The sequence below is a fragment of the Acomys russatus genome, chromosome 17, assembly GCF_903995435.1.
Source record: "Acomys russatus chromosome 17, mAcoRus1.1, whole genome shotgun sequence".
NCBI lineage: Eukaryota > Metazoa > Chordata > Mammalia > Rodentia > Muridae > Acomys > Acomys russatus.
The window spans coordinates 9682666-9706560 of NC_067153.1; the positions used below are offsets into that span (position 1 = coordinate 9682666).

Sequence of the window (23895 nt, forward strand, 5' to 3'; positions counted from 1 at the left end):
TCTCTTGAATGCCAAAACAACCCCCTTCAAGGAATTTAAGACTGGGGTTTGTCTGGCTTGCAGCGGAGCTTGGGAACAGGATAACTTTCTAAAATTTAAAGAACTCTGTTGTCTTTGTGAGCCTCCCACAGCTGAAGGAGCCGCCATATCCACACACATCTAAGCAGCCATAAATAGCCCTGTAAATGTGCAGACCCTGTATTCTCATTAAACCTCATTAGATTAGCAGGTAGATTCCATCATTTGCCTCCACTTCACAGAAAAGAAAGACTTATCAGTGAAGTGTCTAAAGTGAGAGCTAACAAGTATTGCCTCCAAGGAGACCACATCAAGGTCTGTTTTCTTCTTGCCAGTTTCTCTTCTGACTCCCATTATTTAAGAGAAGAAATATCAGAACAAATGCAACAGGCCTACAGTGGAGTCCTGAGAACTGGTATAGTGTATCACACTAGCAACGTGTGTGTGTGTGTGTGTGTGTGTGTGTGTGTGTGTGTGTGCGCGTGCGCGCAGGACAAAAACAATGGAAGAAAAAGAGGTCATAAAATTAAGAGGGATTTGAGAAAAATAGAAATGGCTGTATGTGGGTGGAAATCTGTAAATAAGATACATATATATGAAATTGATAAAAATTAAGTTTTTTTAAATTGTAGTAAATATGTAATATTAAAAGGCATATCTGAAGCATTAACAAAAGCACATGATCAAGAGCATATATATTATATGAAATGTCACAATGAAACCCCCTGTTTTATATACTTAATGCATACTAATAAAAATAAAATTAACAAAAGTCATACAAAAAATAATGCTAAAGTAAATGACAAATTTATAATGTCCTATATTTTTATATATTCAAATACATTTATTTTATTTATGATAAAGTCTTCAGGACTTCTGTATATAAAAATACTCTGAAGAATTTAAAATAATTCAGAAATGCTCAAGTAATTTCTGCCTCTAAATGTCCCCACTACCCATTTCCTAGACCAATGCTTCAGGTACCTCTCATGAAAATGCATTATCTTAAAGCTCTTGTTTGTGATTCCTAAAGAATTATTTAGCACTTAAAACAAAAGGTTTTCTTTTGTAAATATACATTTTCTCAGTCAACATTATCAGCACAATAGGTCACTTATTAAAGCTTTGGTATCGCACTCATTTAGTGAGAATAAATAAATTCTGCAAAACAGATCATATACTTCGCCAGCCCAGCAACCAACTGCGTTAAAAATTGTGTGTCTTGCCCGAGGTGGCTATAGGAATGTGGAAAGTGTCTGGAAGCTAAACACAAAACCCAGATTTAGTCAAAAGAAGTCCTTCCCCTCATCACCCTCAAGCATATAGCCTCAGAGGGGACAGGCGACAGATGTACCCAAGGATCAAAACAGAGTAAATATCTAGCCAGCCAAGGCAGGGAGAAAGTTAAATACAACAAAAGCTCATGGTAGCACATATTGTGCCATATACATTCTGTATGCTGAATAAGGCAAGAGTGTGGGTAAACTGAGGCAGAATGTCCTAGAATTGAAATGGAAATCTTCTCAACTTCTCTCTAAGGCTAAGGAGACCAACATGGTGCCACAGCCTCAATACAGCCTCTGGTGGTACAGCAGCTGCAGGACAACTGAGATTTTTCTACTGTGGTTCTAATGAATGTCAACTGTGCAAACAAAGCCTTAAGTCAGCACAAAAGACAGTTTGAGATTTCCTCCAAGAACAAAGTCAGATATCAAAAAAGGAAAAAAAAAATCACAGAATAGAAATTGTGGAGAAAGAAAACAAGTTTGTGAACAACAGCAACAAAAGGGTAATAATTCTTGCTTGTTATTAACTCAGGTCAATCCCTAAACAAACATTCCTTTCTTCCAGTTATTGAGTCATATGGCCAATGGCAGGAACTGTTATCACTTCATTTTGTGCAGAATGTTTTGGAAACTCGAAACTACCCCTGCTTTCCCTGTGTGGGTCCTCAACAGTTTTAAACAACCACAACTTGTTTGTTTCCCAAACCAAATGCACTTGATGCATCTTGGTGGGGATAAGGAGGATGGAAAAGTAACTGAACAAAAGGACACGGTGATGGGAGAAGCTACTGTGTGACCGTGACACAGGACGTTGTTTTTCCTTAGCAGTAAGGCTGCCTCTCGTCTTACAGTTTGGTCTCTCAAACGATAGGACATCCACAAGTGCATAAGCTATATTGCTGACAGTGCTGACAGTTAAAAATGTGACCAGATGGGTTGTTTGTTTGTTTGTTTGTTTTGCACTACCTACCCTCACAAAACATCCTGGCAGACTGTCCTAAACTACAAGGCAAACAATGCTAAGTTAGTTACCTGAAAATACGTGGTCCACATTCTAACCACATTAAGGAGGAAAAAACATTTTATAGAATCTATCACAAAGTGTTGTGTGTGCTACTGCTGTGACAGTAAGTCCGTAATATTTGGAGGGTTGTTTAAAAACCAAAATGGTTTTTTTTTTGGTTTTTTTTTGGTAAGCTTTATAATTGCTTAGTATCATCTCTAACTGGACCTCTTAATGGAGGATGGCTCTAATGACACAGCTGTCAGCTCGGGCCTCATGAGGCAACACAGGAGAACCTGTCGTCCTCAGAGGTACAGGCCTAGCCTCCACTGCACTGTGCTGTCCTCCTGAAGGTTACAGGTCTAGCCTCCTTAGAGCCACCTGGCTTTGCTGTCACTGTAGCTTTAATCTTGCATACCAACAACTTAAAAAGAATTATGCCCTTTGCCACTAAACTGGCTAACAAAGGAACTCTGTTTTGAGTGGGTTGTGTCTTAAATTGGTCTTCCTCTTCTTGTACTGAAGGCTAGTTTTCAAAGGTGGCCATTGCTCCTTAGGAGGCAAAATGCTAGGTGTTGCCTAGAAGGAATTTGAAATACAAAGTACCCAGATTTCTACCTAGGGCTATGCTAAATATGTGTGTTTTATAACACACATTAACCAGAAATAAAAATTATGTATATGAAGTTCTAACCCTGTTATCAATCCCTGGAGACGTGACCCTTTACCCTTCACCGCTTTCTTTGCTATGGGTCTACGTTTCTGTTGCATGTTTTAAAAAAGAAAATCAGGGGCTGGAGACATGGCTCAGCGGTTAAGGGCACTGACTGCTCTTCCTGAGGTCCACAGTTCAATTCCCACCAACCACATGATGGCTCACAACCATCTATAATGAGATCTGGTGCCCTCTTCTGGCCTGCAGGTATACATGCAGGCAGAGCACTGTATACATAATTAATAAATAAATCTTAAAGAAAAAAAACAAACAAACAAAAAACGGAAACCAGTAGTAACACTACCCTAAATTCTACTTTCAGAGTCCTGAGAGGTGACAGAGAGGTGTGGATAGGAGCAGTTTTCTAAATCCAAACCTCAGGTGATGGTCTTTTTGTCTCAGGAAATGTAGAGCTCCCAAGATGCTTTGCTCACAGCTCCTTGGCCCAAAGCTACTTAGTATCTACTGTGACAAGCTTCTTCCTGAAGTTGAGATTAACAAGCCATATATACAGGGGGAGGGGTGTCAAAGAAACCGTGGAAATCTGAAGTGCCCATCCCAACATTACTCTGAGAGGATACACATTGAATACAAACAGCGGTACCAGTTGGTCAAGTGATGAATATGAAAAAAATCAAATACACTGAAGTGCTTTAGCCATGGATACAAACTCCAGTCACAGCTTGGTCTCCCCTGATAAGGTTTAGAAAGGGTTAATGGGTCTCTTTTATAGATTTGAGAAGCAACTGGTGTCAGTGTTTTCCTAAGATGTCTGTGTCCCTGCTGGTAAGTGTTCAGTTCTTTCTTCCACTCCAGTTATAACAGCTTTAATACCTTTTGAAAGCTGGAGTCATCTTATCAACAAAGCCTGCGCTTTGTATAATACTTATTAGCGAAAATTCAAGTATCTTCCTAGAAAAGGTTCATATTTTACTCATTTCCTTCTAGGCTGTTGATCAGGAGATGCTCACACTAAAGCCACAGCAATGATTTCCAGATCCTAGGCTAGTTATTTGAGATTCAGTTGGGACTCTGATGTAGACTACAGTCGGAATTCAAAATCAAGGCCCAGCATCAAGAGGTTGACTGTCACTCTATAATCTTCTTTTTGTTTTTGTTTTTGTTTTTTTTTAATGTCAGATTTCCCTTTATTTTATAATTTCAGAGACTATCATTTCTAAAGGCCAATAGTGGAGGTCCAGCTACTCCTTTTCTCTCTTCATCGAGTAGTTATCTTTTGTGGAAGGCTCACTCTAAATGCACTAGGAAAGAAGAGCAGTATATAAATCTCAACAGCCTCTTTTGAACCTTGTTCCAGGTTACGGTTACAATGACAATTCCCTAATAAACATGTGCAAAAATCTTAATGAGTAGACTTTGAAGTCACATCTATGAAAATGATATATGTGCCCCATGCCTTGTATAATAATTGTAGCTCTTGTCTCAATTTTGTCAGCTGGGACTTTCCTGTATTGTCTTTAATAGCCTTCAACAGACACTCCATTAGCCACACATAAAACCTACTAGAAAGTGTGAGGAATATGACCTAAGATTCATATCTCTCTGCTGAATATTCATTCTCTTGGCCTTCTGCGTCATTCAGATCATAATTAGAACTGATAGAAAGTCAGCATTTCCCCAGGCCCTTTCTGTTCCCATAGAAATCTGCTGAGTTGGATAGTTAAGAGAACTTACTAATGGTCTAATTTCTAAGTAATACTAGACTGAACAGTCTATAAACATAGTAGTAAAACTAGCAAGTTCCTTATAGTGATTAATAAATCACGTTACAGCTACCAAAAACACCTAGTAAAGGAATGTAAGAAAAGGGAAAAGCAATTGAATGGGGTTGTACAGAGGCACGTGGTTTTGACAAAAGACAACATACCTCACTTTCTCCCAGGCCCATAGAACTGTCTTCAATTACCTGACATCAATTGTCTGCCTTTCGTTAAACTGCCATCACCTGCAAGGGTCTGAAAAAGGGGATGGTACGTGCCAGGTTGCTGGTGGCAGAGGGCAAAATTCTGTAATAAATTCATGGAGTCAATTCAAATAAGAAACCCCAATCTAGTCTCTGCGTGCACAGGGAAAAGGCTGATCTTCCTAAGGCCCCCAAAGCTGGCTGCTTGAAGACCGTTGTCCCAAACCCAGAATCTCTCTTCCAATTCCAGATTCCAACTTCAAGCAAAACTCTTGCAAGTTTTCAACTAGATGTAGGAGCCTGGGGGAGGCGAATAGGTCAATGACTTTTTTTTAGATGGTGTGAACATTTTGAAAACTTTAGTTGTAGGGCCACAATCTAGTGTCAAAGCCCCTTGAATTATAACATAGCAGTGATCTGAAAACACAGTAGTGCTGTCACATTAAGTTCCAATAAACATAATTTTCTCACAGTATAAGTATCAGAAATAAAAACTGGATGGTCAGATGCTTTGGTTCCTTTGTAATAATGCTTTCTAAACCAAAGTACAGATTTTTTGACTTGTTTTTTCATAGTGGTAAAATAAAAACTGTCTTACTTAAAATAATAACAGTTTCATTCCTCTTAGGAAAATTTAAAAACCAGGACTCCAAAGTTATTTTTTGGTCAAAGAGAACTATGTAATTTCCTTTTTGGGAGAAAAGTATTTTGGGCTAATAATTTGTTTTGATTTTGGTATTCTTAGAAGGAACAGACGCTAAATATCTTTTAAAAGTTTGAATGCACATACAAGCTATTTCCCAAACAAAAGTATAAGATGAAATAAAATTTGTGCTTTTTTTTTTTTTTTTAGCTACCTTTGCTTCTGTCTGAATGCCTATCTCCAGTAGCAGATGAATGCACTAGTTTCCTGAATATGGAAAATGCCAGCATTAAAGCCAAATAAAATTGAGTTTAAGATAATTATACCAGATTTCATCAAAGCAACTTGGCACTCATCAAAATTCAATCTCAGCTGATGAGATTTCATCAGGCTGTTTAAAAAGCAGGGAAATAAACAAAAGGGGAGCGACAATGAAAACAATGTGACAACTGTCAAACAAAATGCCAAGCATGACACTGAACATTTGCTTAAATGCAATGCTGGGGCCACTAATTCCCTACCACACATAAGCTCATGTATGCACAAATGTGCAAGTATAATGAACTATGCTTCAAATTTTCAAATCTCCTGTATGGGTTCACTGTATTACACTGACCACAGAGCTGTTTGTTAGTAAATACTTAAGTTGCCTAAGATGCTAACAACTCGAGCACTGTGTGATTGAAAATAAGTCTCTTTTAAAATGCAAGTGCTTGAGAGGTCACTGCCCTTGTTTGAACTCCTTGAAGCAAATTCTTAATAAATGTCAGCGATTGCAGCAGGGACGGTTCAAATTAGGCTACCACCACTGTTCAGGTTTTTGAGCTCAAAATGTGCACGTGTCATCCACCTGGTGGAAAGATTTCATGTAGTGGTTCTTGGAGTACACAGCTCTTATGTTTCTGATAAAGTAGAGGCAAAATGGCACCACAGAACACACCGCTTCAAACAGCGCTACAGAAGCCGGCCCAGGATATCCTAATTCAAAGCACATTTGATGACTGTATTAAGTCAATCTGTGCACATGGAGTTGACAATTATACCAAGTGGAGGAAGAGCTGAAATGCTGCAGACAGTTGACATTTGAGATAGAAATTACTTTAAATTACTCAAGATAGCAATGCCTCTCTCAACATGTAAAATCCATGTATAGATGTGAGACAGATGCATGCAGCTTCCTTCTATAGGATTTGACATGAGATGAAAAGCAGAGAAGGGAGGGTGATGGGAGCCTTTGTGAGATATACCTTACACACACACATTTATGGATGGATATATATATGTGCATATATACACATATCACTAATTCAAGTCTCTACTTTGGGTTATTATCACATCAAGAAATTCTAATAACTAAATTATGAGTATATCAAAACTGAACAGAAAAGTCCTGTGAGAAATATCTCTTAGTAAGAAGGCCAGGAAAACTTTTAAAAGAATATTTTTAAAGGCAGTACAAAGGGACATCAAGCTTTGTCTGAGACCTAGTGTGTGCTATTGTGTCCTCTATGATCATCTTAATTTTTTTTTTCTGTTGCTGTGATACGCACTGACCCCAAAAAAAAAAAAAAAAAAGTTTACTATGGCCACTGTTTCAGCCTATAATTTACCATAGCAGAGTAACACAGATGCAGGGGCTTATAACAGCTAGTTACAGCACATGCACAAGCGGGGGTTGGGGAACAGGAGGCAGAAAAGGGGGAGTACATGCTTCTACTCTCCTCCCTTTCCCCAAGCTTACAGTTTAGAATCAAGGCAGGGACCAGGGAACAGCGCCACCCACAGTGAGTAGGTCCTTCCACCTCTGTGCCATCATGCACTTCCCCACAGGCACTTCGAGAGAGGCCTGTCTCCCAGGTTAGCCTAGGTTCTGTAAAGTTGATGGCACTAACCATCACAATCCAATTTAACTACATAATTGGCGTATTCCAATAAAAGACTGTAACTTTAAAGTGTTTTTTAATCATTGGTTCACTCTATAAACTTGCAGAGTCTGCCACAAATATGAAACGTGTTACTGAATACAGTTCAGACTAAGTTATGTACTGCTACTCAGAGACAAAGCACTAGGAAAGTGGAAGGCCTATTCTTATAGAGGCAACACATAAGGTGAAAAGTGCGAGCGGTGTTACCTATGAGTACATAACAGAAACTAGCGTGTTTAGGATGCTAAGGGCTGTGTGGAAGAATAACTGTATCTGTGTAAGAGTGCTAGGCTTGGGGTCAAAGCAATAATCGGGCTTTGGCCTGAACCATTAGCAATGCACCCATCTTCAGGACACCTTAGTTTTCTAAGACACCTGAAAGCAAATCCCCTCTGAAACAAAAATCCATGTATTCAGAACCTCGAGAGTGTAAAAGAGGGGAAGAAAAGGCTGAGATACCAGAGCCATGCCTGCTTGGCCTTCCCCCAAAGTCTGGGGAGGAATCCCACACACCATGGTAAAGCGCAGAGAGCCTTATTTGAGGAGCCCTGAATATGGGTCTCTAGAGATTCTTGCCTTCTCCAAGGCTCGCCCTGTCCTCAGGGTTTAATAACTAACATAATGGTTGGAGTACTGACTCCACAGAGCGGAAGTGCCTTTAGATAGGTGCACAAATATGATGCAGCATATGATCACTGGATACATACGTACGTACGTACGTACGTACATACATACTGATTACTGGATCAGTTATATATTGTACCCACTTTCCTAGCTTTATGCTCACTGTTCACTGTACAGCATTCAGTGAGGCTCGCTGCTTGTCAGCTATATGGTATCCATCACACCTATCCTTTCAAGTCTTGTTGAGTCAGTGTCATACACACTCAGGCTTGAGTTCATCAGTGTACCAGCCACTAGTGGCAGAGATTGCAGCTTCCATGTAATCAACGCCTAGCCAATTTGTCAGACAATATTCTATCTGTGAGACTCAATTTAATAACCAACTCCTGCTGGTGTTCTTGACTGTCTTCCACACTTCATTCCTTCTCCTTACTTCTACTCCTTTCCGTCAAACTGACAACCTTTTTACTCTCTGCAACATGTATTGGGTTCAGATAGATTATCCACTTTTATGTCAACTAAACTATAAACATGTCCCATTTTTTATACTATCTTCCCTTCTCAGATCTGCTCATTTTCACTGATTGTAGACCTCTCAAGACTGTACTCCACTGTCTAGTCTCAGCAACCATTAGCCTCTACTATTCACCTTGCAACCACCATCCCTGGTGGGTACAAATGATAACCAATTCATTAAATATGTACTGCTTCTGTGTCTATATTTAAAGTTAATGAGGTAAGGCTAATAGAGGTAATGCTTCCTCAGTACAATGCCATAATAAGGATGTTCATTGGCTGCCTATGCTAAATGTTAAACTCGGTGTTTTACTCACTACCCATCTCTGCAAGTCAAGGGAAACCAATTACGCTTTGAATATACTAACACCTCAGTTAGATAGAATGCATATATAGTCCCCTGCCCAGTGATATAAAAAGATTGGTGGTACATATAATAGAAAGCAAAATGAGTGAGCAATTGAGGGTAAAGATTAGATAAGTTAGTTTTTCAAAAGGTGGAGGACAGTGGGCTGGGCAATGTATCTCTGTGGTAAAGCACTGGCCAATCACATAGAAGAGCCTGGATTTGATCCTAACACTGTAACAAAAAACGAAAAAAAAAAAAAAAAAAAAAAAAAAAAAACCATATTTTTAATCCTTTCCTATATACAAAACATGACAAGAATGGTACTAAGTAACCCTCATGACAACCTTATGTCACAGGCACGTTATTCTCCCCATTATACAGATGTTGTCGCTAAAGATACATTTCAAATTTGCTTGCTTTTAGATGTTGACCAAAGATGTAAGTCCTGGACTGTCTGGGTATAAGGACTGTATCGGGGCTCAAAGCACCAGACAGCTACGATGCTTGTGAAAGGAGGTGTGAGCTGTGTATCAGCCATGGTAAAGTGGGCACACTGGTAGCATTTCTAGGGAGAGATGCTCATCAGTGAGTGAACCTATGAGACTGGAGCTCCAAAAGAGACTGGTTCCTATCAGATGAAGCTGAGAGACAGGCTGAAAGCCCAACAGGGAGCACCAAGGGTAGGCTAGCTCATAGGAGGCAGAATTGCAAAATAACAGACCTGAATAAAATGTGGCAAAAACTCACCTGTTTGCATCCCTGTTCACTTTCTACTCAGCCGTGCTGTGACATGGTAGCCCAATTTTATGCATGACTCAACTTTATAGAATTAAGAAACTTGATGCTATTCAACTAAAAGGCGAACACGGATAGCATAGAGCAAGTTTAAAACTATTTCATGTACTATTCTTTTCAAGATACTTATGTCTACTATCACTGAAGGTATAAAACTAAAGCAAGGTGATGGGTTATCAAAATATGCAAGCATGTGCTGGAAAGTTGGAGGATGACACCTGAAGAGTCCTGAGCGAGAGCGTTTTAAAGAATAAGAGTTATTGAAGAATAAGTATGCTATATATTTCCTGCTGCCACATGTCATAAATGCAACAAATTGATGACTACATACTCTTCTCCTGAACCCAGCACTTCACTCAATATTCCTTCAAAACCCATGGTCTAGGCACTCACATGTCAGATAAGATCATTTTAGATCATACAGTTGAAATCAATTAAAGAGTGTCATCCTTGACTTAAATAATATGTGTGTGTTTTAAGAAAATACAGTGGAAGGGAAAAGTCATTATGATGTTAATGTGATGTTAAAAAGTGGAGAATAATCCATTCAAGGATCTGGGTAAATGACAAATGGAAGGAGTAAGAAACAGGCACAGTTCACTTGGGGTAAAAGTGCCTAGATTTAAAAAGAAAAAGGAAAAAGAGGAGGAGGAAACACTGCACAAATAAGTGGCCTGGCTTAGAAAGTTGGCAGCCAGAGATAAAGGGGGTCACAGCAGACCAGAAGCCAAAACAAAATCCTACACTCATTAGAAACGCAAGCAAACAGAAAAATGCATAAACATCAGGACGCCTAAGTATTTGCTGGTAATTCTACCATTAAAGTTACCCTCTGCTCAATGCTGGGCCCCAAGCCAGAATGGACAGTTTATCCTCTCACTGATACCTTCCCAATGAAACATTCAGACTCTTAGATTTTTTTACATGGCTTTTTGCAAATATGCCTCCATTTTTCAAATGTCTCCTGGCCTTTCCACACTGTACAAGATAAACTCCAAAGTCCTCCTTGCCACAGACACACTTCTCAGACAGCAACGTGTGCCTTCTGCCATGGACTGTAGGGTTTGGCTCTCTCATGCTAAGCATCCACCATCTCCATTAGAAAAGATGCTCCAAAGATGCTGTGTTACATATCATTTCGTGTTAGATACCTACTGCTGGGCACGAGTCCTACATGATTGGAAATACCCACTGAGGCTCCCTCAGAGAAAACTAGTTTTTCATTTGCAAGTAGCTTTCAAGTGGAGCTAACTTCTGGGATAGCATTTGGGGCAGGTGTCCAGTTCTCAGCTCTAGAACCTTATCTGCTGCTGCCCTGTCGAGGCCCTGTGCATGCTGCCAGAGTCTCCGCTCTGTGAGGTCATATACACTTCCATCCTGCTATGCTTAGGGAGCTGTGTTTCCTTGGTGTCCGCCATCCCCTCTGGCTCTTACATCCTTTCCACCTCCTCTACTATCGGGTTCTCTGAGTGCTGAGGGGAGGGATCTAATGAAGACATCCCATATAGGACTGAGTGTTTTAAGGTCCCTCACTCCCTGCTGGCTATGGGTCTCTGTTCTCATCTGCTGTAGGAGAAAGCTTCTCAGGCTATTTCCAAGGTTAGTGGGACTGGATGAGCAAGACACTGCTCATGAATACAGCAGAATAATATCATTAGGATACATTTAATGTCTACCTTCCTTTAGTAGAACAGTAGTATTTTGTTTTCCCTAAGGTACCTGGCCTATAAAGTCTCAGGTTCTTGGCCATCCAAGCAGTGGGATGGGTTCCATCTCATGAGGGAGACCTTAAATCCAGTAAGAAATTAGTTGGTTGCTCCTATAAGCATTGTGCCACTATTGCACCAACATTTCTTGCAGGCAGGCCACCGTTGTAGACAGAATGGTTTGTAGCTGGGTCAGTGCTTATATTTCTTCTTGGGTAGTGGGCAGGAGACCTTCCAGTACCATGAACACTAGTCAACAGAGGTGAAAGCTCTAGATAGCTACCAGTCTGACTTCTTCGTGTTCAGTGAGTTGTATACGTGTTATCTTCAGCTATACGACCTTGCCATTAGTTTGTGGAGAATAACCAATAAACTTGGCAATAGCCTGAATTGGTTTTGGGTTACCAAGGGGGCTTTTTGACCACAATTCAATTAGATGTAACCTATTCCTGTTACTGAAAGCTTCATTTGGTGCCAAGATATGTCAGGTTAGGAAACTACTGTCTCCCCTGTTATTTGACAATTTTATTCAGATCAACTTCATGTATTTTAGTTAGTTTCTACTGTGTTAGGTTTTCCATATGAGCCCTCAAGTTATCATTATAGCTGTCTCCATATTCTCTCCCTTACCCCCTTCCGCTCTCCCTCTCCCCATTTGATCCTGCCATTCCATCCCTCAACCCTCTTCCTTTGTGTGTCCATGATGGCTTCTGGTTTTGTGTTTTTCTAGGACTCCTATGTGTACCTATGTGTATGTGTCTATATGTGCTTATCATACTTCTTCTTTGGCTCTTTTTCTGGTTTTTTTTTTTTCTATTTCAATGTGTTTTTTTTTTTTTTTGTTCTATCCTATTTTGTTATTATTCCTTAGCTGCCTGTTGGTTTTCTATTGTGAGACAGAAGAAGATTGGATCAAGTCGTGACGGGAGGTCAGGACGGGAGGGAGCAACTGGGAGGAGTTGGTGAAGGGGAAACTATAGTAATAACATATTGTATAAAAACAATCTATACCCAATAAAAGAAAAATAAATAAAACAAGCCTTCGAGGGATTAAGAGATAATTCTGTAGTTAAGAGCACTTACTACTTTTGTAGAAGATACAGGTTCAACACCCAGCACCCAGCCACATGGCAGCTCCAAATCATCTACAACTCCATTTCCAAGGGACCTGACACCGTCCTCTGGCCTCCTTGAGTAGCAGGCATGGACATGGTGCATAAACATATATACATGCAGACAAACACCTGTGAAGAGACCTAATGATCTCTTTCCTCCCACTAAAATATCAGAGCCTATTATAATAGTCAGTTGATGTTTATGACTTGGCTCTTTTGCTATTGTGTGATGTACATTTTCTTCTTCACTTGCTTGATTGTCACTTTTGGTAATATAACTCCCTTCTCTCCATCTGTTCATTTCTTCAGGGTATGGAAGAATATAGAAACAGGAAAATAGTATAATCATAAATATTTTACAACAGTAGGTCTCACACAGCATCATCTGGGTCCAACATGGATATGGAGAGGTGTCCTACAACATATTTTTAATAAAGTGAGTTCAACTCAGGAAGCATTTACTCAAATTTCATGTGGTTTTCTCATCCCTAATCATTTTGATACAGATTAAAATCAGCCAGGAACAGCCTTGGAAAAGAGACAAAAAAAAACACAAAAGGCTTCTTAAAATATTAGTGTAGGGAGGTCCCTTGGGAATTCTTCTTTATCATCTAGTAAGAATACCACATTTACTGACAGGTCTCAAGGGTTACTGCCCACCCCCAGGACTAAAGAGCTGTAGCAAATCTAGGTATTCTAGATGCCAAACTTTTCCAAAAAGCATAAAATATTCACTAAATGAATTCTGGATGATCCCAGTCAAATAAAACTGATGACAATTCACAGAGTGCTGTCTCCACCTCACCCATGACTCTGGAGTTGTCCCATCATGATCACACACTTTCTACTTTTCATGGAGAGTTATTTATACCTTCTTGGAAACTTTACGTGACATAGACAGTCTTCAGCATACCTTCTACAACAGGGTTCTTTGCTCTGCACGTGACTTCCATTTGAGAGATTTTTGTTTATCTGTCAGTTACCTGCCTCAGTGTTTTTCTTCTTATGGACCCAGAATATTTCGTGAGAAGTATACGTTTTCTCAACACTATTCTATCATGTAAATCCTTGTCCTCCAGCATAAATTAAATGAACTCACTCGAACATGTTCAGATTTTTCTTGGTCTTTATATTTTAACATTGTTTTACCATGCTGTCATGAAACTTTTTACATGATTACTAAACACTATGGGTACTTGGCACTTAATTATTAAATGTCTCTCAACCAGAAAAATATACATATTTTAATCCTAGTCTCCAAAGTCCTTAAATGGAAGAAAATATAAGATCTATAAGAATTATGTCCATGTATCACAGAAAGATTGATTTGTATGGCAAAAACTATTATTTCCATAATTGCAGGTTAGTAGTGAAAATGTCAAACCTGCTATGCGAAATAATTGTGCCATCTTAGCTATGATAACATGAGTTACCCTGGGATTTCAGTTAGGCTGTCATTCTTTCCAGAAAATAATGTTCTCTTGCTGCCTCTAACTCTGGAGAAAATCACAAGTACAGTTGGAGCTCAGTCTAGGAGTTAGAGAGGTGACACAGGAAACCCAAGTGGGTACACCAGCTTGCTCCTATTCTTCATGGACACCATGGGAAGATCACTGGCATCAGAGGTGCAAGAATGATTTCTAAGAAATATTAGGGGATTTTATGGAAATGTTAGGTAAGACTTTCTTGTCTTACATGGGATAGGCCAATGTCTCCTATAAAGGGGACACTACCTCCGGCACCATTTGTGTCCTATTAAACTTGTTTTTATTATGGAGAGTCATAAAAATGGTTTTACATCTTTCACATTAAGATCAAACTAGCTAACTGCTGAGTAAAATTCATAAAAGAAAGGCTCTCTGGAATTTTCCTCTTTGCCTTGTTATACTTTGGACTTTAGGCCTTTGGTGGCATATGTAGTTGAGAAATACTTTTTATAAGTGCCCATAAAAGAGACTAGGACATGGTGCCCCAGACTGTAATTAAATAGGCCTGGTAGAGGTTCCAGATGGGAAGCTCTGAGGATGGCACAAAGGTGTAGCTTCTTTCACTTGCTCACTCATTGACTGGCCTCTCTGGGCAGGCAAGTATCCTTCCCTTTTATATTACAAGAACATTCACTTCTCTGCCTGTCCCATGCTCAGAGCTTTGGTCAGTTCTACCATCTATAGACTTTAGCATCTCCATATATTCTACATGAACCTGCTCTGCTACTCCACATTTCTGCAGAGCTTACACTCAGCAATGTGAGAGTCAATAAACCTGAAAATAAACAGATTATCAATAGGCACACTACCACTGGGCACACAAATCATCACAAACAAGTGAGCCTAACACTTGGGAGGTGCAACTCCAAAGGAGCAAAAGACCCTGGGCTTCCTAAGACACTGTTTCAAACATACACACACACACACACACACACACACACACACACACACACACGCCAAGCATTGGTCGAAGCATAGACACACACGCCAAGCATTGGTCGAAGCATAGGGAATCTTGTGGACAACTGGGGTGGAGGAAGGAGAAAATCATCTACAGGTGACAAGAGCTCCACAAGAAGACCAACAGAGCCAGGTAACCAGGACCCAGAGGGGCTTGTGGAAACTGAAGCATCAAGGACCATGCATGGACTGGACCTAGGTCCGCTACACAGATGTAGCCTATGGGCAGCCAAGGCATCATATGAGTCCTCTAGTAAGGGAAGCAGAGGATGTTCCCTGACATGGAGTCTGTTACCTGTTTTTTGATCACTCTCCCCTGGCAGGGCTGCCTCACTAGGCCCATAAGGGAATAAGACATGCTCAGTCCTGATGTGACTTGATGAGCTGGGGCGGGTGGATGTGGATGCTCCCCTTTTTTTGAGGAAGACAGGAAGTGGGAAATGGGGGGGTAGAACTTGGAGGAGAGAAGGGAAGGGGCCACACCAGGATGTAAAGTGAATAAATTTAAAACACACACATTCACACATGCACACACACGCACGCGCGCGCGCACACACACACACCCCACTATCAACAACAATAAGAATGAAAATTCTACTATTATCAACAGCAAGAGCCAATGTTTCTTCTTTTTTCATTTTTTATTAAATACGTTATTTATTTATTTATTTATTTTATATCCTGATCAAAGCTCTCCCTCCCTCCTCTCCTTCTAGGTCCTCCCTCCCACTGTCCATCCCCCCACCCACCCTTCCTTCCCTTCTCCACAGAAAAGGGGAGCGCTCCAGTGGATAGTAACCATCCTTGGCATATTGGTACAGTTGCAGTAAGACTAGGTACAGCTTCTTCTATTGAGGCTGGACAAGATAAGCCAGTTAGAGGAAAAGGGTCCCAAAACAGGCAAAGTAGTCAGAGATAGCCCCTGGTCCATCTATCACTCTGCCCAAAACTCAAGTCCAAGTGGATCAAAGACTTCAACATAAAATTGGATACAATAGATCTGATAGAGGAGAAAGTGGAGAAGTGCCTTGAACACATAAGCACGGGAGACAACTTCCTTAACAGCACATCAACAGCTCTGGCACTATGACCAACAATTAATAAATTGGACTTCACAAAACTGAAAAGCATCTGTAAGGCAAAAGACATCATCACAAGGACAAAAAAGCAGCTTAGAGAGTGGGAAAAGAGCTTCACCAACCCTACATCTCACAGAGGACTGATATCCAAAATATATAAAAAACTGAGAAAACTAGACACTAACAAATCAAATAATCCTCTGCTTATTTTGTTTTTTTGTTTGTTTTTGTTTTTGTTTTCTGAGACAGGGTTTCTCTGTCTCTTTCTTCTAAGAACAAGAAAAAATAAAAAATTTAAAGCAGAGCCTGATAGAGAAAAGGGCCCAGAAAAGGACATTTCTCAAGACACTGTTAAATCCCCTAAAACAGAAGTGGTACACACTCTGTTGCAATAAATTTTTGTAAGTGAATAATTGTAAAACTATATATACTAATGATACATTAGCATTTACAAAGCGGCACCTATGGGTAACTGTTCAAGTTTATAATCACTACAAATACCATCTATGCATCCAGCGTACCTGGAAACAGTATGATTCGCTTAATTGAAAATCACTACTAAGACAAAGCAGTGATTGCTCAAAGAAATACAACAGAGTATTCAGCAGAACACACAGAAAGGCAAAAGCATCTCCTTTAAGATGCTTCAGAGGGAAAAATGCATTAATGACAACGTTGACAGTGGGTAAGCTTCAGAAGAAAAGTATGTTTCTCTTCCAAACTATCCTTGAGGCTGGCATGTAGAAAGCAGACCACTGGAACTGCAACTCAAATGTAAACAAAATGTACAGAAATAGAGAACACATGTCCAAAGAGTATTTTCTTGACCCCATTCTACTGAAAATGTGCTTATTTCCTCTTCTCAGCCTAATCCATCATAATCTATAAGTGCCTTTATTTCTAGTATCTAAAGCTTAGTCCACGGGATGCTGCTAGTTTACATACAGAAAATAGAGATTAGTGACATCTTATCACTGTTGCCGTTTAAGAGTAAACGTTTACAGAGATTAAGGTTCTAAGATACTAAGAAATTCTTTTATTTCCTACTAAATAAAAATCACTCTTGAAATGGAAAAATAGCAGACAACAATCAGGTAATTTTTACTATGGGGATTACTTATTTTCAAGTTGAAGTCATATATATAGTAGCAGGCTTTATATTTAACTTGTTTGCATATTACTAAGGAAATATGAGGATGGCTGAAAGAATTACACTATAATGAGTTAACACTGAGCTGAGGCAGTCACAGCACCAAGTACAGAAAGGCATCACCAAAGAGGCTCATTGCTGTAATGTCTCAGAAACAAACAAGCAAAGCAATGTTGGGCACAGCCATCATATGTAGGGCAACAGATGCTAAAAGTGGTTCAACACACCATGCATTCTCATCCAGAAAGCTGAACCTGAAGGACTAAATATGAAAGGGATTGTCTTGAAGGCACACACTGTCCCAAACTGAAGACCAACAACACTAAAATTAAAGAAGACTAGAGTAGGGCTTCCATGGCTATAAGTCAAAGCACAGCTAGTGGTCCAGTGTTTTGGCACATGTGACATATAACCTCTGTGGGCCACCTCACTAGTTATTCTACATAGGAAGGGGTCAGGAAGGAATGGAGGTGGCATGAAGTTATATTTTATTAAAGTAATAAGAAAGAAATCAAATGCTATATCTGAATGAAAGAATACAGAGAACTAAACTTTGGGTCCATCGCAATGCAAGACAGCCACAGCTTTACCTTTAATTTTCACTATAAAACAAGAAAAAGGCACAAGAACTCAGGCTTCTTGGCAACAAGACCTCGGCCCTGCTCTCCATTCTGCTCCTAACAACTTGGCAAGGACCAGTCACTCACTGGGACCCTCTCTTTCCCCTCAAAATATTGTGGGAGAATCAAAACTATTCAAGTAGTCACCGAGTCAACAAATGTATATTTGAGCTTCACATTTGATCAACTTCACTCAGATCTCTGACCAAACATCACTTTCACGGTTTTCTGAGTATCAGACACAAGCCAGCACACATCATCCAAAGCTCTCCTTCAACTGCCCTGCATCACCTTTCTGTACAGCTCATGGCTCTGCGTGAAAGTACGTGTGCACGTCGTCCATTTGCTCCTTTACTACAGTTCTTATTTCTAAGAAAAACTCAAGAATTCTTTAAGCAACAGAACAGTAAACAGTATGCAACACTAATCAAGGAACATCTAACAGAAGTTGCTGTCAGAGCCAGAGAGAAGCTTAAGTACCCATGCTTGCTATGCAAGCCTAAGAGCCTGAATTTCCTCCCTGGAACAAAGAAAGGTAAAAGAAGATAATTAACTCCAAAAGGCTCCCTCCCCCACGTCTCTGTCTCTCTCCTCCATTTAGAATTTTGGGCATATGACTAAACTACGTTATTCCCACCAGGATGAAATCTCTCTTGCTGGGGAAGGACGGCTGTGTCTGCAACAAGTGCAGCAGCTTTGACCTTCCCGGGATCTACTGTTCTTCCTACTAGCTCCCCAAACACACTTTCAATTTACTGTCTCTTTTTCCTCCTGTGGCTTCTTATGCTCGCCGACTTTTCTTTTTCCTTTTTTCCTCCCTTACATTTCTGCTTTGTTAGGAGCTAAGTCACAGCTAACACCTACATTTAAAATGAATCTTATCTAGTCTTTAGAGGTTGAGCACACAGAAGCCATTTTGCAGCGGGAGACTGAAAAGCACCAGCTGCAGAATGCTCCAGGCATGCTCTGGGGGCAGCTACCACCAGAAATGGCATCAACTCCGTGGGCAGTCTGGGCCCTGGGACCCAGGCTCTTTACCTTGTTTTCTAAATGGTAACCACAGACCTCACCTGTTCCTTTCAGCAATTAATCCTACAGTCACTGGGGTTTAGAAGTCTTAGCAATCTCCCACATCAGTAGCTTCAGTTTATAAATGAAGAAATAAAGGCCAAAGAGGGTTAAGTGACTTGTCAGGCATCGCAAAAGTAATGCGTTGACAGGATGTAGACAGACATCCAGATCACAGACCTTCTGAAGACTGATAGAGAAGGTGTCATCATCAATAGAAGAAAAGGCAATTGATCAAAAACAAAAATTTGGAAATGAAGAATGGGAAATTCAGTACAAATGAGTCTACGAAAGTTTCCATGTTTTCTCCTTTTTTCCCCCCCTCACAAAGCAAATCAGCACGCGATGGGTAAAGAAACAAATAAGCTAAGTCATTACGCAGAAATGTTTTTGTTGTTATTTTTGTTTTTATAGTTGTTCATTTTCTTCTATTTAATAGCTTTCAGGGTCACATCCTACACACGCAGCAGCTATTCCAGGATGCTGACCTCTAGCTCCCGCCTTTCCATAATCGAAAGCAGCTGATTTTAATGCGCCTGCGCCCCAGTGTGAAGGCGGCGGCTCATGGTGCATTTGAGTGCAATCAGGTTAAGACTGGCTCCAAGAGGAGAAAAATCCATACATATGTTGAAAAGATCTGAAAAATGCCTGTATTCCCAACCTGATTACGACGTACATTTTTGCATGGTTTGTCAAAGCAGATCACTGAAATCAAATCAAGATGGCGAAGGGGATAAAGTGGTTTTCTTCTCCATTCTTTCAGTAATCAGCGTGACCAGCTGAAGAAAGGGACTTTTCCCTCTCTCACCTGAGGCAAGGTGGGACTCTCCACTGGAAATTATGCCAATTTTTAGCAACTGCTGCTCAAGTTCCAAAATTAATGTCTTAGTTCTTAGGGCCTACATATGTAAATAGAAATAATTTTATTACAAAAACATTAATTTCTACTAATTATTTTATCTGCCTTTAAGTCAAACAGTAAAACAAGTTCTAGCATGTCTTTAAAATCCTGTTGTAAGCAAACACGAGTGTTGGCTACTTGACATTTAGGCAAAAAAAAAAAAATTTTAATAATTTTAGTAAACTGAAAATGAGATAGCTACAGGGATTAAAGTAAGGCTTAATGGAAAAAATATGGTTAAAACCTCAATACAGTTTAAGCTAGACCTAACCTGACTCATTTATCTGAAGGGAAAGAAACCTAGCAATCAGGCTTTAGCAATTTTTCGTGGCATAATTTAAATTATCAGTAGCATCAATCATATTCCATTAAGATGGTAACTGTTGGTGGCACGAATAATACAAATGTAATAAACATTACGGTTAACAACCTACTGGTTCTCTAGAAAATGCTCAATCATGACTAAGGCCAGAAGAAAATAAAAGCCTGCAAGGGGTAGAGGCATGTTTGGGCTCTTGTTACACATAAGCATGTTTGTTATGAGAATATTTTCAGTTTAATTTTCGCTATTAACGTAAACCACAATTGCAGGACCATGTTGCTTGAAAAGAAATGGGGGGGCAGTCATATAAACAATATATGACAAAGAAAGTCTTTCTTTTCAGTACCTGAATACATCGGGTTTGCTTTTAGGCAAAAGGTTGCAGGTTAAATGCTCTCAGCTATCCAAGAAGTGGCTTATTAGTTTTGTAAGAAAATATTTTCTTATATTTTGAATGAAAAAATACCCACTTTAAATGAACAAAACCATCCTTGTTAGTGAAAAGCAGACTGAAAAGAAGAAAAAAAACTTTGTTTCAAAGGCCCAGTACGGAAAAGCAAGACTAATTCAAGAGGAAAAGCTGCCTCCTCCGAGGAGCTTCTGAATCTGGATCTAATCGTCCTCAGAGGCCGGCTGGAGTCTTCCAGTCTTCAGAGTCTCGTCTCTCTCCATGGATCATAGGCACTTTCCATGAGGCAGCAGAACGTGGGCACAAACCCATTTTAGGCAGCTACGTGTTCTCTTTCTAGGCTTGAGCTAAAGAGTTGAAAAGTTACACCAACATCGAGTGAGGGGGAAGAAAGCAAACAAAAGTCTGGAGTATTTTAAAGGCACTTTTCCAAACACAACTTTCTTTTCGCTTTGCTCTTTTAGTTGTATGAAAGAAAGAAAGAAAGAAAGAAAGAAAGAAAAGAGAAGAAAGGAAAGATAATCTCGGTTTTATCTGTGGCAACATGACTTTGGCCAGCAATACAATAAGTGTCAACACATGATTACCACTTTAAGAAACACACTAGCATTGTGGAAATGCCTCCTGGATAAGCTGGTGAGATGGCTCAGCCGGTAGTGTGCTTGCTGCACTACTATGAAGAACTAAGTTCATACACCCAACATCCACATAAAACTCAGGCATGCCAGTACTTCCAGTCCAGGGGAGAACGCACAGAGGCAGACAGTCCCTAAGGCCTTGCTGGCCAACAAGTCTAGACAAAATAGTGAGTTCTGGGTCAGTAAAAAAAAAAAAAAAAAATCCATGTCTTAAACATGGAAACAATAAAGGGAGATGCCTAATGTTGTAGTCTGACCTTCACATGCACACACATGTGCACAATGACGCATGTATACCCATCACACAAACCCATACAAACACGAATTGCGTTTTGACCTCCTGGTTCTGTGCTGTCTGACACCTTGCTAAGTACTCATCTCCTAATTTCCAAATGAATCTAGTCTGGCTATTATCGAATAATGACCGCAAATCAGTATAATTATTACAAAGAGTTAAACACACACATACCAGTAGCTGTTTTCTACAAATTATTATCAAAACAAAGAGAAAGGGCTAATTGTGGTAACATTGGGACAGGGTTTTTCCTCCCAGTGTTTGGGTAAGTTTATTTTAAGTTGTCATCTTCAACTAGTAACGATGCAGATGACTTTACAGATCCCATAAACCTTTCTAATCTAAACTCTCTTCAGCTGGAAGTTGGCTCCTTCCTTCTCAGCAGCATCTGTCTATGAAAGCCTGATTTCGCAAGAATCCTCTTTTATGGCACATTTGAAAAAAAGGCACACAAAAAACAACCCACACTTTTAGAGATCTCATTCTAGAAAGCACATTGATATTCCTTCAAGTGATTTTAATTTACTATTATGAAAGCAAATGAAACATTCACTGTATGAACCACAACGTAAGCATTTGTTTCTTAAAAACTAGAACTGTATCTCCTTCCCAATGTTAGTATCGGGTTTCCATCACGAATAAATAGTGTTTATTGGGTGGGAGGAAGGAAGGGCACATTCAGAAAGCGCACACAAGAGTGTCCCTTTAGACTCACCTCCTGGACAGTGCCTCGTGGCCATCTTGCATCTCCTGGACTCCGCAATGGTTGGACAGGGTATTGTGTCTTTCGCTGGCTTTTTAACAATCTGCCGTGTCCTGGTTTCCAGACCCCATTTAAATCCACATGTGCGATTGTTTCTGCTACATGTTCCCCACTCACTCCAATGACCAACTTCACATCCTCCTGATAAAGATTTTAAAAACACAAACACAGACAGCAGTTGGACATCCACATCTCATCTGATACAAAACTTATACAACTACGTTTACCCATCACCTCCACCACAGATATCAAAAAGCAGGTTATGCAGTCTACAAGGTCCATACTCATCTTCCTGGAACTACAGCTGTTTAAATCATAGGCCACTGACAGCTAAGACAAACAAACGCCTCGTAAGTAATTAAGGAGCTGTTGCTTTCCATTTGCCGTGTGTTTGAAGGGATACTGCTGGTCAGGCCTGAATGCCAAGCTATCATCTCTAGAAGATGATCTCCAAACAGACAAAACCTAAAACAGAAGACGTTTTTTTTTCCATGCCATGATGGAAGCAAGCATCTGACAGGATAACTTCGTGTGCCCAACTCCAAATCCGTAACTGGGAGGCGGGCAAAGTGTGTGTGTGTGTGTGTGTGTGTGTGTGTGTGTGTGTGTGTGTGTGTGTGTGTATGTGTCTGTGTCTGATTCTGCATATTCTATTTTCTTTCAACAACTATGCTCATGTATTTCACAGTCTCTATATCTGTGCTGTATGTGTAATACAAATTTGAAAAGTAACAGAGATTTCCTAGATATGGACAACGTTTAGTGCCCCTTTTTATAGAATTATAGAGTAGTGGTGGAGATGCGAAGAGGACAGAAAGGCTATGCAGAGCTGACCCTCCTCACCAACTTTGTCACTGAGAAGCTCCTCACATGAGTGCATGAGGACTCCAGCCTCGAGTCCACACTCAGTAGGCAGCACAGCTCATTCCAGACTTTTTCAAACCCATTTACAACAGTCACAAAGGACAAAGCACAGGCTTAGGATTCTGTCGCGGAATATTCTGTAGTTTCTGTTTTAAAATGTGTAATGGGTGTGGTTCTTCCTTATCAAAAGCTAAGGCAGCGCTCAGAACATATGGTTTTAGTGGCTTTCTCAGTTGTAATTGAGTGATAATCTGCATGTACCAAGTCACACATAACTATGACAATTTCTTTCCAAACTTCACCTTCAAGTGAATTCTCCTCCATAAATGCTTATAAAGTATCCCAGCAATATTTCTACAGAAAAAAAAAAACTGCCAAGCTCTACTTTCAAATCTGCCCTTTTAAGGGAATGACGATTCATAGCTCTGTTGTATATCAAATAAGATATACAATGCATCTAGTAAAATTTCAGGAAGATGGACATAAAATCACAGTTAAGAATAAGTCTGTGTGTTTGTCAAATGCAGCCAATTTACCTGTTAATTAGTGGCACAAAAAAGTCCTGCAGGATTTTATAAGCACCAAAGTATAAACTTCATATGAGTCTCATTGATGTGTGATTATTTTTCATGCTATGTAAAGTATGCATTCTATAGATATAAAATTCAGTTAACAGATCATCTACTTTAATAATTTTGCAACATGCAGGAAGTCATCAAG

General features: G+C 39.9%; 1 protein-coding gene across 3 annotated transcripts in view; it reads right to left on the minus strand.

Annotated features, from left to right (window-relative positions):
* The window catches only part of Rspo2 (R-spondin 2), a 145864-nt gene that overhangs the window by 32947 nt on the left and 89022 nt on the right, over positions 1-23895 (minus strand). For all 3 annotated transcript variants that reach the window (XM_051159538.1, XM_051159536.1, XM_051159537.1), the window contains exon 5: positions 22264-22452. In XM_051159538.1, the coding sequence (XP_051015495.1) occupies positions 22264-22452 (189 nt within the window). The remainder of the gene's footprint in view (positions 1-22263; positions 22453-23895) is intronic.